Source organism: Ursus americanus, chromosome 4, assembly GCF_024610735.1.
Source record: "Ursus americanus isolate L20-20 chromosome 4, mUrsAme1.1.p, whole genome shotgun sequence".
NCBI lineage: Eukaryota > Metazoa > Chordata > Mammalia > Carnivora > Ursidae > Ursus > Ursus americanus.
In genome coordinates this window covers 59,612,958-59,630,653 of record NC_142130.1, presented here as the reverse complement: position 1 = coordinate 59,630,653, position 17,696 = coordinate 59,612,958, and the positions used below count along the sequence as shown (strand labels likewise).

Genomic DNA, 17,696 nt, shown 5'->3' with positions numbered 1-17,696 from the left:
AGTCGTTAAGCATCTGCCTTCAGCTCAGGGCGTGATCCCAGTGTTCTGGGATTGAGCCCCGCATCAGGCTCCTCCACTGGGAGCCTGCCTCTTCCTCTCCCACTCCCCTGCTTGTGTTCCCTTTCTCACTGGCTGTCTCTCTGTCAAATAAATAAATAAAAGCTTAAAAAAAAAAGAGTATTGAAGGAGCACAATTATATCAGTGAATTTTAGAATACAGTTCAGCTTCTGTTCCTTCTTTAGTCAGACTACTGGATTCTGAGTTTTGATCTCTGGTCTCTGCTATCAACTATTTGGCTTGGAACAAGAAATGTCATAGCATGCGGATGGAGTTAAGATGGCGGAGGAGTAGGAGACCCCTTTTTCAGCCGGTCCCCTAAGTCGAGCTGGATAGGTACCAGGCCAGCCTGAACATCCACAGAATCAGCCTGAGACGCAGGAAGATACATCTGGATCTCTACAAATCTCCAGTATTGAGGTACGAAGCGGGCAGCCGGGAAACCACACACAGATATCGGAAGATAAACGGAAGGGGGAGGGAGCCACTGCGTTTGGGTGCTGGGAAGCGGTAGCCACTTGCACAGGGGAGCGGGCGGACTCGGAGACCTGCACCTGCGAGAGAGCAGACTGAGACCATGAGCCGGGGAACGCAGGCGACCAGTCTGAGGGCCGGAGCTCCGGAGCGCTCGGGGGTGGCTGGCTCGGAGCACGCGGGGGTGGCTGGCGGCTGGCGGCGTTAGAAACACAAAGGACAGAGACATGCTGGCCCTGGAAGTGAGGGCAGGGACGCCGGGTATGGGGTGCACATCCCGGGACGCTGCAGGGTTGAGCGGCACCAACAGTAACAGAGTTAAAGTGGCCAGAACATCAGTGGAGAACGGTCCGCGATCCCTCTGTTCTGAGACAGAGGCTGAGATTCAGCCACTGCTGCTCTGACTCTCAGAAGAGGCACAGCAAACCGCCAGGGAAAGCCGCCAGAGAACAAAAGCCTGGAAATACCAGCTCACAGCGTGCCCATCCCCATCCCCCCTCGCAGGGGACACGGAGACTCTACCCAAACAGGGCTGCCTGAGTATCGGCGCGGCAGGCCCCTCCCCCAGAAGGCAGGCTGAAAAGTCAAGAAGCCCACATCCCTAAGATCCCTATAAAACAAATGTGCACTGCCTGGGTCCCGGTCAATAATTTGGGCTCTGGGCAATCCCGCAACCTCTCCTCATCAGAATGACGAGAAAGACAAATCCCCCCCAAGCAAAGAAAAGACAATGAGTCTGTGGCCTCTGCCACAGAACTAATGGATATGGATATAACCAAATTATCAGAAATGGAATTCAGAGTAACAATGGTCAAGATGATGTGTAGACTTGAAAAAAGTATTAACGAAAATGTTAAAGAGAATATAGAATCTCTAAGGGCGGAAATGAGAGCGAATTTGGCAGAAATTAAAAATTCTATGAGCCAAATGCAGTCAAACGAGAGGCTCTGATGGCCAGGGTGAATGAGGCAGAACGACAAATTGGCGAATTGGAGGATGGGTTAGTAGAAGAAAAAACTAAAATAAAATCTGGACTCAAAAAAAATCCACACACAGGAATGTAGGTTACGGGAGATTACTGACTCAATGAAACGTTCCAATATCAGAATCATCGGCATCCCTGAGGGGGGTGGAGAAAAACAGAGGTCTAGAAGAGATATTTGAACAAATTGTAGCTGAAAACTTCCCTAATCTAGCAAGGGAAACAAGCATTCGTGTCCAAGAGGCAGAGAGGACCCCTCCCAAGCTCAACCACGACAAACCCACGCCACGTCACGTCATAGTGCATTTCGCAAATATTAGATCCAAGGATACAGTATTGAAAGCGGCCAGGGCAACGAAATTTCTCACGTACCAAGGCAAAGGTATCAGAATTACGTCAGACCTGTCTACACAGACCTGGAATGAGAGAAAGGGTTGGGGGGCATTTATAAAGCTCTTTCAGAGAAAAACATTCAGCCAAAAACCCTCTATCCAGCAAGGCTGTCATTCAGAATGGATGGGGAAATAAAGACCTTCCAGAATCGCCAGTCATTAACCAATTTCGTAACCACGAAACCAGCCCTACAGGAGATATTAAGGGGGGTTCTATAAAAGTAAAAAGGCCCCAAGAGTGATACAGAACAGAAAGTCACAATCTATAGAAACAAAGACTTTACTGGCAACATGGCATCATTAAAACCATCTCTCTCAATAATCAGTCTCAATGTAAATGGCCTAAATGCTCCCATAAAGTGCCACAGGGTTGCACATTGGATAAAAAGACATGACCCATCCATTTGCTGTCTACAAGAGACTCATTTTGAACCTAAAGATACATCCAGACTGAAAGTAAAGGGATGGAATACCATCTCTCACGCCAATGGACCTCAAAAGAAAGCTGGGGTAGCAATTCTCATATCAGACAGATTGGATTTTAAACTAAAGACTACAGTTAGAGACACAGAAGGGCACTATATTATTCTTAAAGGATGTATCCAACAAGTGGATATGACAATTATAAATATATATGCCCCCACCAGGGGAGCAGCAAGATACACAAGCCAACTCTTAACCAGAATAAAGAGACATATAGATTAAAAATACGTTAATAGTAGGGGACCTCAACACTCCACTATCAGCAACAGACAGAGCACCGGAGAAGAAAACCAACATAGAAACAAGAGCTTTGAATGCATACTCGACGAGTTGGACCTCATAGATATATATAGAACACTACACCCCAGAACCAAAGAATATTCATTCTATTCTAATGCCCATGGAACATTCTCAAGAATAGACCATGTTCTGGGACACAAAACAGGTCTCAACCGATAACAAAAGACTGAAATTATCCCCTGCATATTCTCAGACCACAATGCTCTGAAATTGGAACTCAACCACAAGGAAAAAATTGGAAGAAACTCAAACACTTGGAGACTAAGAACCATCCTGCTCAGGAATGACTCGATAAACAAGGAAATCAAAAATCAATGTAAACAATTTATGGAGACCAACGAGAATGAAAACACAACGGTCCAAAACCTATGGGATACTGCAAAGGCAGTCCTAAGGGGGAAATACATAGCCATCCAAGCCTCACTCAAAAGAATAGAAAAATCTAAAATGCAGTTTTTATATTCTCACCTCAAGAAGCTGGAACAGCAATAGAGGGACAGGCCTAATCCACTCACAAGGAAGCAGTTCACCAAGATTAGAGCAGAAATCAATGAATTAGAAACCAGAAGTACAGTAGAGCAGATCAACAGGACTAGAAGCTGGTTCTTTGAGAGAATCAATAAAATTGACAAACCGCTGGTAAGACTTATCCAAAAGAATAGAGAGAGGACCCAAATTAATAAAATTATGAATGAAAAAGGAGAGGTCACGACCAACACCAATGAAATTGGAAGGATTATTAGAAGCTTTTATCAACAGCTATATGCCAATAAATTAAGCAATCTGGAAGAGATGGAGGCCTTCCTGGAAACCTATAAACTACCAAGACTGAAACAGGAAGAAATTGATTTTTTAAACAGGCCAATTAATTATGAAGAGATTGAATCAGTGATAAACAACCTTCCAAATAACAAAACTCCAGGCCCAGATGGTTTTCCTGGGGAATTCTACCAAACATTCTAAGAAGAAATAATACCTTTTCTCCCAAAGCTATTTCAAAAAATAGAAACAGAAGGAAAGCTACCAAACTCATTCTATGAGGCCAATATTACCTTGATCCCCAAACCAGGCAAAGACTCCATCAAAAAAGAGAATTACAGACCGATTTCCCTAGTGAATATGGATGCCAAAATCCTCAACAAGATCCTGGCTAATAGAATCCAACAGTACATTAAAAGGATTATCCATCATGACCAAGTGGGATTCATACCTGGGATGCAAGCGTGGTTCAACATTCACCAATCGATGAGCGTGATACATCATATCAACAAGAAAAGACTCAGGAACCATATGATCCTCTCAATTGATGCAGAAAAAGCATTTGACAAAATACAGCATCCTTTCCTGATTAAAACCCTTCAGAGTGTAGGAATAGAGGGTACATTTCTCAATCTCATAAAAGCCATCTATGAAAAGCCTACAGCAAATATTATTCTCAATGGGGAAAAGCTGGAAGCCTTTCCCTTAAGATCAGGAACACGACAAGGATGCCCACTCTCGCCACTATTATTCAACATAGTACTAGAAGTCCTTGCAACAGCAATCAGACAACAAAAAGGGATCAAAGGTATCCAAATCGGCAAAGAAGAAGTCAAGCTGTCTCTCTTCGCAGATGACATGATACCCTATATGGAAAACCCAAAAGAATCCACTCCCAAACTATTAAAAGTTATAGAGCAATTCAGTAATGTGGCGGGATACAAAATCAATGCTCAGAAATCAGTTGCATTTCTATACACGAATAATGAGACTAAAGAAAGAGAAATTAGGGAATCCATCCCATTTACAATAGCACCAAAAACCATACGATACCTTGGAATTAACTTAAGCAGAGACGTAAAGGATATATATTCTAGAAACTATAAATCACTCTTGAAAGACATTGAGGAAGACACAAAAAGATGGAAAAATATTCCATGCTCATGGATCGGAAGAATTAACATAGTTAAAATGTTCATGCTACCCAGAGCAATCTACACTTTCAATGCTATCCCGATCAAAATACCAATGACATTTTTCAAAGAACTGGAACAAACAGTCCTTAAATTTGTATGGAACCAGAAAAGGCCCCGAATCTCCAAGGAACTGTTGAAAAGGAAAAACAAAGCTGGGGGCATCTTGTTGCCGGATTTTGAGCTGTACTACAAAGCTGTGATCACAAAGACAGCATGGTACTGGCACAAAAACAGACACATAGACCAATGGAACAGAATAGAGAACCCAGAAATGGACCCTCGGCTCTTTGGGCAACTAATCTTTGATAAAGCAGGAAAAAACATCCAGTGGAAAAAAGACAGTCTCTTCAATAAATGGTGCTGGGAAAATTGGACAGCTACATGCAAAAGAATGAAACTTGACCACTCTCTCACACCATACACAAAAATAAACTCCAAATGGATGAAAGACCTCGATGTGAGACAGGAATCCATCAAAATCCTAGAGGAGAACATAGGCAGCAACCTCTAGGACCTTTTTCATGACACATCTCCAAAGGCAAGAGGAACAAAAGATAAAATGAACTTCTGGGACTTCATCAAGATAAAAAGCTTCTGCACAGCCAAGGAAACAGTCAAAAAAACTAAGAGGCAGCCCACGGAATGGGAGAATATATTTGCAAATGACACTACAGATAAAAGACTGGTATCCAAGATCCACAAAGAACTTCTCAAACTCAATATACGAGAAACAAATAAACAAATCAAAAAATGGGCAGAAGATATGAACAGATACTTTTCCAATGAAGACATACAAATGGCTAACAGACACATGAAAAAATGTTCAAAATCATTAGCCATCAGGGAAATTCAAATAAAAAACCACACTAAGATACCACCTTATGCCAGTGAGAATGGCAAAAATAGACAAGGCAAGAAACAACAGTTGTTGGAGAAGATGTGGAGAAAGGGGATCCCTCCTACATTGTTGGTGGGAATGCAAGTTGGTACAGCCACTCTGGAAAACAATGTGCAGGTCCCTTAAAAAGTTAAAAATTGAGCTACCCTATGATCCAGCCATTGCACTACTGGGTATTTACCCCAAAGATACAGACGTATGAAGAGAAGGGCCATATGCACCCCAATGTTCATAGCAGCATTGTCCACAATAGCCAAAGTGTGGAAGGAACCGAGATGCCTTTCAACAGATGACTGGATTAAAAAGTTGTGGTCCATATATACAATGGAATATTACTCAGCTATCAGAAAGAACGATTTCTCAACATTTGCTGCAACATGGACGGCACCGGAGGAGATAATGCTGAGTGAAATAAGTCAAGCAGAGAAAGACAATTATCATATGATTTCTCTCATCTATGGAACATAAGAACTAGGAAGATCAGTAGGGGAAGAAAGGGATACAGAAAGGGGGGTAATCAGAAGAGGGAATGAAGCATGAGAGACTATGGACTCTGAGAAACAAACTGAGGGCCTCAGAGGGGAGGGGGGTGGGGGAATGGGATAGACTGGTGATGGGTAGTAAGGAGGGCACGTATTGCATGGTGCACTGGGTGTTATACGCAACTAATGAATCATCGAACTTTACATCGGAAACCGGGGATGTACTGTATGGTGATTAACATAATATAATAAAAAAAATAAAAAATAAAAAGAATACAGTTCAATGTTCCTTAATGATGCAATGTCTATGAATTTAGTTGAATTATTCAATGAATAGTCATTCATATATCTAATGAATTAAATTGCATGTATGCACGCTTATCTGATTAAAATGTTCTAAAATATGGACTCTATAATCAGTCACAAATAAGTTTCCTTTCCATTACTTCAACAAAACTCCAATTTCTTTTTTCTAGTTCCAACCACGTATGACTCTGAGAATATCTGGTAATTAAATCGTAACTCTAAAATACAAACAACTATTCTTTCCCTAGAGGCAACCTAACTGTAGGAATAACAGAAACGGTACTCGGTCAATTAAAATCATGTGATGTGTTCCTTTAAAATACCACCTAAGCAATCTTATGAATTTTCCTTAGTGATTATGAATAGAACTATATTCTAAAGGCAATACTGAGCATTTTCTCATTAGTTTTTATATCACAAAAGAAGAAGAATAGAAATTTCACAAATATATTAAATCTACTTTCCCAACTTGTTAGTAAAAATGTATTCACTAGAAAAGAGAGGAGGATGTATGAAGGTAAAATGATCATTGGGGAAGGTTAGCCTAGCATGCCCCAAATGATTCTAGCATGACAATTACATGTGTGAAGGGGTAAATCACCTTTAGGGTTCCCCAAATCATCTGATTGATAATATCCCTCAATTATCTAATTGGAAATGCAATCTCATACATTTCAAACCTTTTCAGTTATTTCTCTTCTGTCGTTACCTCTTTACCTCTAGAGATTATCACTGACATTGGTACCTCACCTGGTGATTTCTGGCAAACGAAACTTTAAATATAAAACCACGCCTACAAATTGCTCTGCCAAGTGAAGTAATTCATAATTTTTGTCAAGGTTCAAGGGAAGGCATACTGGAACAGCCTGGAGAAAAGGAAACAAAACAAAGAAACAAAATGCATAGGTTATTGCTTGCTATTTGTGTCAGGTTAGACATCCCTTTCTCTGATTCCTAATGGTCTTGTCAAATGTGTCCTCTGTGATACGTTAATTAAATTAAGAACACCCTTGGTAATAAAGCAACATCCTTTACTTCCTTATATAGTCCATTAGTATAAATTCCCACAACACGTGTTTGAAAAAGTCTTGCTCAATCTATGTGGCTTATATTTTTGTCCTTACTATTTCCTTTGCAAATCTCAGCCCAAAACACAACCTTCTTCTTGCAGTAACAACATATATCTCTTTAATTAACTGCAGTTCTGATGCCTTCTAAGAATTACATTGGAAAAAAATTTTGGAGTCAGAAATCATGGAAGAATTAGTATACCAGTAAGTAGCAGCTCATACATTCACTCATTCACTTATTAAAGAAGTTCTGAACAAAAATGTATCATCTAGATAATAAAGGTGAGGTAGGGAGGCTGAAGGCACTCTATTTTAGAAACACTCCTGTTTACTATTTTAGAAACACTCAGCCCTATTTACTCATGTTCTGTATTTCAGCTCGTGTCTGCGTAAAAACCAAAGCAGCTATATTCCCACTCTAGGGGGGGAAACAAGAAAGTTAATCATTCTCTGAGTTTTGTCCTAGGCCCCAAACACCCGATAACATCTAAGAAGAGCTGGACCCCAAACATGCTCTAGGACATTAGCTCCGAACAAACCTCAGCTGACACTGGCATCACACCCCCTACCTTTGATGATTTACAAAATAATACCTATTACTCACCTATCACTTGCCTTTGATGGGACCCTACCCTGGATTCCTGAAGGAATATATTACCTTGGACCCCTTTCCAGTATAAACTCCTAGCCCTAAATAATGAAGAGACTCATTATCTTTTCCTTTCTGAGTCCCCCAGACACTCTGTCTGCTATACTCTGTCATTCACACTATTCAATAAACTCCACTTTCACTTTCCTTGGCTTGCATTTGATTTCTATCCTGTAGGAAGCCAAGGAACCTCTTGGCTGGTCCTGTGGGAACTCCCCCACCCCACCTCCCCAGGTTCTCAGACGCAGACTGCCTGCATCAAAGGAAATGCTAGAAATCCTAGATGGGATAAATATAAATTAAGATACCATGTTAGTCTCCAAAGAATTTAGAAAAAAGTGATTCGGAGTCATTAAAGTTAATACCAAGTATTTTTTTCTAAGAGTAAAAGCAAACATTAAAACAGAAAGCTTTTTAGGGATACGTTCTTGGGCATACATATAGGGATATTCAGGGGGGATCTGTGTACATGGCACTGTATTAAATCAAGGTCCAGAAACAACATCTCATTTCCTCTTAGAATTTCAATACATCTATTCCAAGGTAGATGGTGATGTGTAACTACTACAAATACTAAAATAGTAAAAGACTAAATTACAAAATAGACATTCACACACATGGCATTCAATTAAGTACAGTCGAAGTTATTGCGTATGCCAAATATCTCACCTTACCTTCCTCTACCAAGTAGGTGGCATTTATTGAATGTGACATTTTTGGACATACACAGTTTTGTCCTAGTAACAGATACAGAGGTATGTGAACACACATGATTAAATCAGCATTTAGGTGGTTTTTGCTTTGTTTTGTTTTTTACTGTCTGCCTCATAATCCTGTAACATTTTACCTTCCCTTGTGAAAAGGGATGCAAGAGTTGGACTAATAATCACTAACACATGATCCTTACATACAGGAAAAAAAGCTGTACATGTTGACCTATTTATTTCAATGAAGGAAAAAATACCCCCAACATTCAATTCTTGGATCAATTCTGAATTAAATCCAAGTAATTAAAAGCAAGTTTGAGAGATACAGATTAACAAAATTGACCTCTCTGAATTTTGACATACTTAAACCCCACTAAATTCTAATCTGACAGTTATTTCCATCTGAGATTTTATGAGCACTCTTGCAAGAACTGACATGCCAAAGTGCGATTAAACTTGTCAGAGAGGGATAAGGGAAAGTACACAGAAGAAGATGTTTCTGCTAGGGTTTCTATGTAAGATTTTTTCTCCCAAAGGGAAGTATAAACCTCAGCTTTTCTTAATTTTTTAAATATGCATACACATTGTATTCTGTAAATGCACAGCCTTACAGATGAGCACTTTCTAAACTATGACACTGCAGTCATTTTTTTAAACCTAGTCACTAATTATCCCCAATATTTATAGCTTACATGACCAAAATTAGTAATTAGATTGTGACTCATAGCCTGCTAGACCTATAGCAATTATTAGAGAACATCTGTATTTTCCTGGGGTGCCTGGGTGGCTCAGTTAATTAAGCGTCCGACTCTTGATTTTGGCTCAGGTCATGATCTCAGGGTCATGAGATGGAACCCCTCGTGGGAGTCTGCTTGAAATTCTTTCTTTCCCTCTCTCTCTGTCCCTCCTGTGCTCGAGCTCTCTCTCAAAATAAATGAATAAATCTTTTTTTTTTAAATGCACCTTTTCTTAGAACATCTGCATTTTCCTGACTTACCTCAGCTATGTGGAAGTACGTACCTCAGTTTCTCATTTTAGAAAAGAGATGGTAAGTTTAGCATCGCAAAATGTTACCTCACAGCTCTTGTGATCTTGGGCAAGTTTGAATCCTTTTTTTCCATCACAATAACAAGAGTAACCTCCAGGGTAATTGACACAAAGTTGAGCACACATGTTCTCAGAGCATTCGTCCACATCTGGGGTAAAAGAGAACACAGATCTTAATATCTTCAAAATGTTCAATCCAATAGGAGTATTCTGATTTTAGTGTAAGATAATCAATGATAATAGGAGTGCCTGGGTAGCTTAGTTGGCTGAGCATTTGACTCTTTATTTCAGCTCAGATCATGATCTCAGGGTCTTGAGATCGAGCCCCGCCTGCATCAGAAACCACGCTCAGAGGCGAGTTTGCTGAGATTTTCTCCCTCTGCCCCTCCCCCTTGTGCTTGCTCACTCTCTCAAATAAAATAAATAAAAGATAATCAGTGATACTAGATTCTTAGTAAAAGAAATCTCTGTGACATGAAATCCCATTTCAACACTTGGCATGGAAATTTAAATGAATTACAAGTGTAATTTCCATATATGTACACAAGTGAAACAACAAATTTAATATATAACTTTCAGTAATAAATAATTAATAAAAATGTAACAAATATACTAATTTTCCAATTTTTGAATTTGAAGGAAAAAAGACTGAGAGTCTCAAGGTAACTGTCTTTTCTAACTAACTGAATTCCATTGAGACTGCCTACCAATTATTTGCTCTGAAGAAAAGAAAGGGAAGAGTAAGGAAGGGAGAGGAGAGGAGGGAAGAGAGGGGAAGGGGAAAAAATCCCTTTTAACTGAAGGTTAATATAATCAGGTATTACATAATATCAAGAACATTTGACATTCTATAATGCAGTGATTGACAGTAACAATAAATTTAAGGATGTCTCTTTATTTCTTATCATTTAAAAAAGAAAAATTTGCTATTACCTCCCATATTGTGAAATATATTTAGTCCTGTCCTTGCCCCGTATTCAAGAAAATCATCCTTGAAAAGTTGTAATAACATGCTTCAGCTAAAGTCTACTTCAGAGCTACATGAGATCCTTGATATTTTCAATGCACGCACCCTGCAATCTTTGAGAATTCCCAAGTACAGAAATGCATGCATTCGTAGCATATAAATTCCCCCATAAAATGCCTCAAAATACAACTGCAAAATTAGTGATCCCTTAGCATTAAAATTAAATTGCAGATAATTAAAGTAATATGAATACTGTACCTATGTGTCATAGATACCTCTTTTTTTAAAAATCTGTCATTCATTGAATAAAACTACAATATACATGCTGAAGTTGGCTAATAATAAATCTGAGTATTATCACAGTAATTTCTATCTGGAATTGTGGGCGAACAGAAATGGTGTGTGGAGGGGATATTTTTTGGTGAGTGTATAGGGGGTAAAACATCAAAATATCAAGAGGAGCAGATTTATTTGAAAAAAACCTACTCTAAAATTACTGTTGATTTAGGCAAATTCCTAGAGACAGAAATTAGATTAAAGGTTATCTCCCAAAAAGTAGATAGAGACAGAAAGTAGATTAGAGTTTGGGAGATGGAGGAGGGGAAATTTATTGCTTAATGGTTACAGAGTTCTGTTTGGAATGATGAAAAACTTTTGGAAACAGAGAACCGTAATGGCTCCATAACCATGTGAAAGTAATTAATGTCACTGAACTGTACCCTTAAAAATTGTTAAAAGGGTACATTATATATATATATATATATACACACACATATATATATATACACATATGTATATATATAGTCATACTAAAAAATCACTATTGATTAGTTTAAGTCATGATATTAAATTTGTCTTGAAATGTTTAAAAATTTAGAGGAGGATATGAGCTGATTTGCATATTTATCTATGATAAAAAAAAAATCCCCCTAATACCTCCATGCTACATACACACTTGGCAGCACTCTCTGGGCCAAGTGAGTCCAAAGGGCCCTCCCAAATCCACAGGCACTGACAGTACTCATCAATACTTCTCAAATTTCTAGAGCTCAGTTATCATTTAATTATGACAAGATTTTTCTTTTGTATGTATTTAATTATAATAAAACTATGTCATTTCCTATTTAAGAATAAATGATATACTGATACAGGGGTGCCTGGGTGGCACAGCGGTTAAGCGTCTGCCTTCGGCTCACGGTGTGGTCCCGGCGTTATGGGATCGAGCCCCACATCAGGCTCCTCTGCTATGAGCCTGCTTCTTCCTCTCCCACTCCCTCTGCTTGTGTTCCCTCTCTCGCTGGCTGTCTCTATCTCTGTCAAATAAATAAATAAAATCTTTAAAAAAAAATGATATACTGATACATGCACAGAAAATTATTCAAAAGTTGGTATAAAACTGAAGGTTTCTAACCATCCATGTAACATCCATGTGATTTTTAAACTCGTCTTTCTTTCATATGTGTATGTTTTTCCTTTCAGGTTGAAATTCTTTTTATCTTTGAATGTTATTTAAATGATGCAAATGTGTGTTTATTTTGCTTTTATCATATATGGGAGGTGTCTGGTTCGTAAGTAGCTTAGAGGACAAACACAGTGCATAACACTAAACTTAAAGACCATGTGTCTTACACACTTTTGCTCTGGAAGGAAGCCAACAACTACCCAATCAGCCAAGCTTTGTCATGGAGCTTGCCATCCTAGGAAATCTGACTGGATGTCAAACAGAACCAATGCTTCTAATCTCAAATCAAGGCTCACACCTACCCTCTCCACCATCAATAATGATACCGTCACAACTCTACCTTCACAAGACTTTAATACGGGATTGTATTTGTAGCCTTCAGCACATTCACACTCAAAGTCTCCTGGGATGTTCTTACACACAGCTGTGCCACAAATGTCTGGCATTACGGAGCATTCATCCACATCTATAAATGAAACCAATAAATTAAAAAAACATTTTTCCCATACCAGAGGATACTAGCAAAGAATGCTTGGTTTGTGTTTCCTGGATCTAGTTTAATATACATAATGAGACAACAGTGTGGCCTGGGAATAACAAAATTTTAAATCTATCATCACGTTTTAGTTTACTAAACATGATTTCTTCATACAAACATATAGGGAATTTGATGTTTGCTATGTTCTTTATAGTTATGTAAAAGAAGGAGAGGGCTTTAGCTATTTTCTTATCTACCAAGTTACATTACATGAATAAATGGGAGAAAAGATTCACCATATTCTTAACATATATCTCTAAATTCGTGTTTTTGAAGTATGTTCTTAAAAGTAGATTCACTCTGTATCATCGCAAATGCAAAGTGGCTCATCAATCATGTTGTCCTTTGGAAATGGACAGTAGCTAAATCTGCATACAATTATTGCTGGCTAAAGTATTCAAGAGTGACTCAGATTTAAAAAGGAATTAAGTAAGGTCTCTACGTATTTATAAAATTCCAATACAAATTTTAGTGCTAAATTAATATCCAGAAATTTCAGATGCATTTATTACATTACATGGTGCAGTAGGAAACAAAATATTGATTGCAACTAGTCACTAGATAAAAGCATCCGAGAGAAAAACAAAACAAGTGACTGAAATAGTTCAATGGAGATGTAATTATTAGTGAATTTTTCTCATCTGTGCTCTCTGGAGACAGCAAAGTTCAGAATGGAAAATATATTTTCTACTCTATAAAACTGAGAGTTTAATTTTTCCACAGACTAATGACCAAAATTTCAGACATTACTCTATTTTAAAAAGCATGAACAGAAATAACTGAATCAATTCCTGTATAAGGGAATCCTCCTATATCATGACTGTATCAATGTCAATATCCTGCGTGTGATATTGTACTACAGTTTTATAAAATGTTACTATTGGGGGAACTCTACAAAGAGTACATGGGATCTCTTTCTATAATTTCTTACAATGGCATGTGAATCTCCAATGACATCAAATAAAATATTCATTTTTTTAAAAAGAGCTAAAAAAGCCGTATTTTAAAAGAAAGTGAAAACATATGACTTAAAATTATTTGGTTTGAGGCATTCTGCAGAGCATTATTTAAATCATATGAGCTCAGGTTATAGCACATTGATTTTATTACTCTACACTGACATCTAAAGTCTGATGAAAAGTTGTATTCTTGCATTTGTAGACAATTACTGGCAACTTGATCTCAAGCATATCCACATCTTGGCAAAGGCCCTACTGTAATAGTTGTATACGTATTCTTCTATCACCTAGTTCATGAATAAAGTCTGTGTAAATGAAGTATACAAGAACATATGCTGTAGTCATCAGGGACATTCTTGTGTGTAAGAGGATTACACATAATACATAATTTATGTACATGTGTATTAACTCAATGGATAAGAATTAAATGCCTTTAAACTAAAAATATAAGTCACAACTTCTTTAGAAGAACAGACCACTCAAGTATTTAAATGCAGAAGTATGAATGGGTATTTGCTTATAGAATGCATATGGTATCCTGCATTATGATGGTTTTCTATAATGTGTTCTAACAGTATTGGTACTCTCAATTTCTAACCTCAAACAGACCTTCAAATAGGTAGACAAGAAAGATGTATGGTCAGAAATTGGATAATGGTTTAGGAGAAATTGTTAGTTAATGCAGTTCACTGCAGAGTCATTTAACGGCACTTTAAATAATTACGGTAAATTATACTATACTAAACACTATAGCACAGTTAGGGACAGAACATCCCTTGAATATGAATTCAATTTGGGGATTTCCCAAAGCACATATGAATAGAATTGAACAAGGACACTTTATGTTTTAACTTACTGTATTTTTCCACCTCATAGCAAAAAGGAGAGGGACAAGAAGGGAGGGAGGGAGGGAGGGAGGAAGGGAGGGAGAAATTATTTCCAATTTCTAAAGGTAAAACTTAACTCCGGGCTGGAAAATTTCATCTTTAGTCATCTACATGTAGCACAAATATTTGAAGATTTAATTATAGCAGTTCAAATAGTCAAATAGAAAGGACAATAGGCAGAGGGAAAAAGAGTCAAAATTGAAGGGAAACATAAGGACAAAGGAAAACAAAGGAAATACACTAGTAAAATGACTTATTGAATAGAAGCTAAACTGAAAGGGATTATTTAAGTCTGAAGAAAGAAAAAAATAGTTATGACCAATGAGGAGATGTTAAATGTATAAAGAGAAAGAAAACTATTCCTTCATCTTTCCCAAAACCACAAAGGAGATAAGGTGCAAGAAGAAAGGTTTATATTGGATATCTGACAGGTATACCTAACAAGGAAATATGAAATACAGTGGAAGAGGTTATTAAGGATTATGATGGATTACTTTGTATAGCTGTTTATCTTATTGGAATAAAGGAAATATTAGAGTGTCTAAAAAAATAAAAACAATGATTTTGCAAAGACTCTAGTAAGCACGGACTTGCACTGAAGCTTCACTTTATCAGCTTTTAATGAAATTCTTTATTCAAATGTGCACATGCACACACACACAGACGCTAAGAAAACAGTAAAATACTCAATAAATAATAAAATGCAATAAGAAAACAATGAAAAGTTCTATAAATAACAAAATAATCCATAAACATTAAACTAAAAGGCAGTCCCCTAGTATTACAAGGCTTCAAGGTGGGTAATAACGTATATTTATTACAAGAACTTATAACCACAGAGTTCCAAGAATTTCCTGGGGAAATTCCTCTAACTGAACTTTGCTCTCACACAGTAAAAAGCCTTCTTGCTCTTACCTTTGCAGTCCTTCTTATTTAAAAGCATTAAAAAACCACTTTTACAGGAACAGCGGTAACTTCCAGGTGTATTATCACATATCTGGCTGCAACCTCCATTTACATTTGCTGGATCTTTGCATTCATTTATATCTAAGAAGGGAAATATAAATTATTTTTAAAGCAATAAGGCTTTGGAGAACTTTCCAGGAGGCCAACTGAGATGAGTCAGGTGGGTTTAGTATACACACCATATTCACACTTGTCTCCTTGCCAACCTGGTTTACAAATGCAAGTGAATGTAGCTCGGCCATCTTTGCAGCTCTTATATCCATCTTCATTGCATGGCAGAGGACTACATTGGTCTGGAATGGCTGAAGGAGATAGACAGCTATTTAATTTTTACCACATGTCATGGTAGAATTATAAACTCTTTAATAGAAATCCTGTGCACAGAGTCTGTCATCAATGAAAACAATTACAACTCCTTCCCTCAACTAATACTTTGTCATAGAAAAATGAGTCCACTATTTTCTCCTCTATGATCATTAGCCTTGTTTCCCAAACTCCACCTGAGTGAAATCACACAGTATCTGTCTTTCTCTGACGACCTACCTTACTCAGCGTAATATTCGCTAGCTCCATCTACACTGCCACAAATGGCAAAATTTCATTCTTTTTTAAAGAGAGGCAGATCAAGAGGCCAACTCTTTTTTTTTTTTTTTTTTTTGCTTACTTAAAGACTTTATTTGTTAGAGAGAGAGAGTGGGCGCACAAGCAGGAGGATTGGCAGGCAGAGGGAGAAGCAGGCCCGCCCTCTGAGCAAGGAACCCAATGTGGGACTTGATCCCAACACCCTGGGATCATGACCTGAGCCGAAGGCAGACACTGAACCAACTGAGCCACCCAGGTGTCCCAGGCCAACTCTTAACTATGGAGAATGGGCTGACGATTGGCAGAGGGGAGGTGGGTGGGTGAATGGGTGATGGGGACTAGGGGGGTGCACTCGTTGTGATGAACACCAGGTGTTGTATGTAGGTGTTGAGTCACTAGATTGTGCACCTGAAACTCATATTGCACTGTATGTTGGCTAATTGGAATTTAAATAAAATTTTTTTTAAAAAAGAAAAATAGTCCATTAGAGAAATCTTTATAATTATTTTGCAAAAGGGAACTACTTTTCTATTTGCAAATATATACAACTATACAATATATATTTGCAACTGTAATTGTTATTTTTTCATATAAATTACCTTATTTGATCCTTAAAACAATTCAATGTGGCAGGCAGAACAAATAAAACTACTCGGTATCGATAGAAAAAAGAATATGGGACTTCCAATTTGGGCTATGATGAAGTAACATGAACTAGATTTATCTTCCTGCCTTAAATAAATACAACTCTGCTCAAAATACATAAAACAACGGTTTCCAGACACTGGACAATAGGTAGAAGAGAACTGGTGATTCCTAGAGGATGGTCATTTTCTTCATAAAATGTTATAGTACTTTATCACCATCTTAAAAGATATGCCCATTTTTGTATTTGTGGTCTCTCCCCTCACTAGACACTGCAATGGTCCCTTGGTTCCTGCACATTTCCAGACCTGTTTTTCAAGCCTTCCAAGTTAACACTGCAAGTTCCTTCCAACACATTCCCCTTTGCTTAAATTACCCTGAGGAATTTTGTTACATGTTTTAAAAAAAAAAAAATTTAAACCTAATCAAAACCTAATTACCAAATTTTTCAACAAATGTCCTCATAAAATCAATTTTTTTGAAAAGTGGTAATAAATTAGGTATTAGTTAAAATTCTAGAAGACAGGCTAATCAGCAAATATCAAATCATTTTCATATCTGGGACGGCTGGGTGGCTCAGTCGGTTAAGTGGCTGTTTTGGGCTCAGGTCATGATCCTGGGGTCCTGAGACTGATTCCCACATCCAGCTCCTTTCTCAGTGGGGAGCCTGCTTCTCCCTCTGGCTGCAGCTCCCCTTGCCTGTGCACGCTTGCTCTCTCTCTCTGACAAATAAATAAATAAAATCTTTAAAAAAATTATTTTCATATCCTTTGGTAAATTAAAATATAAAGCATGGATTAAATATACACGTTCAGGCAAACTGTTTTACTTGTGTAATTATAACCAATTTAAAATTAGAGAAAATTCAGATAAATGAGTATTTAGAT

General features: G+C 37.9%; 1 protein-coding gene across 1 annotated transcript in view; it reads right to left on the bottom strand.

Moving 5' to 3' along the window:
* PROS1 (protein S) overlaps positions 1-17,696 on the bottom strand; it is a 66,425-nt gene that overhangs the window by 19,505 nt on the left and 29,224 nt on the right. Inside the window, exons 5-9 of the mRNA XM_045785403.2 lie at positions 15,762-15,884; positions 15,532-15,663; positions 12,573-12,698; positions 9,831-9,952; positions 7,081-7,196 (exon numbers count right to left, since the gene is read on the bottom strand). Coding sequence (XP_045641359.1) covers positions 7,081-7,196; positions 9,831-9,952; positions 12,573-12,698; positions 15,532-15,663; positions 15,762-15,884 — 619 coding nt within the window. The remainder of the gene's footprint in view (positions 1-7,080; positions 7,197-9,830; positions 9,953-12,572; positions 12,699-15,531; positions 15,664-15,761; positions 15,885-17,696) is intronic.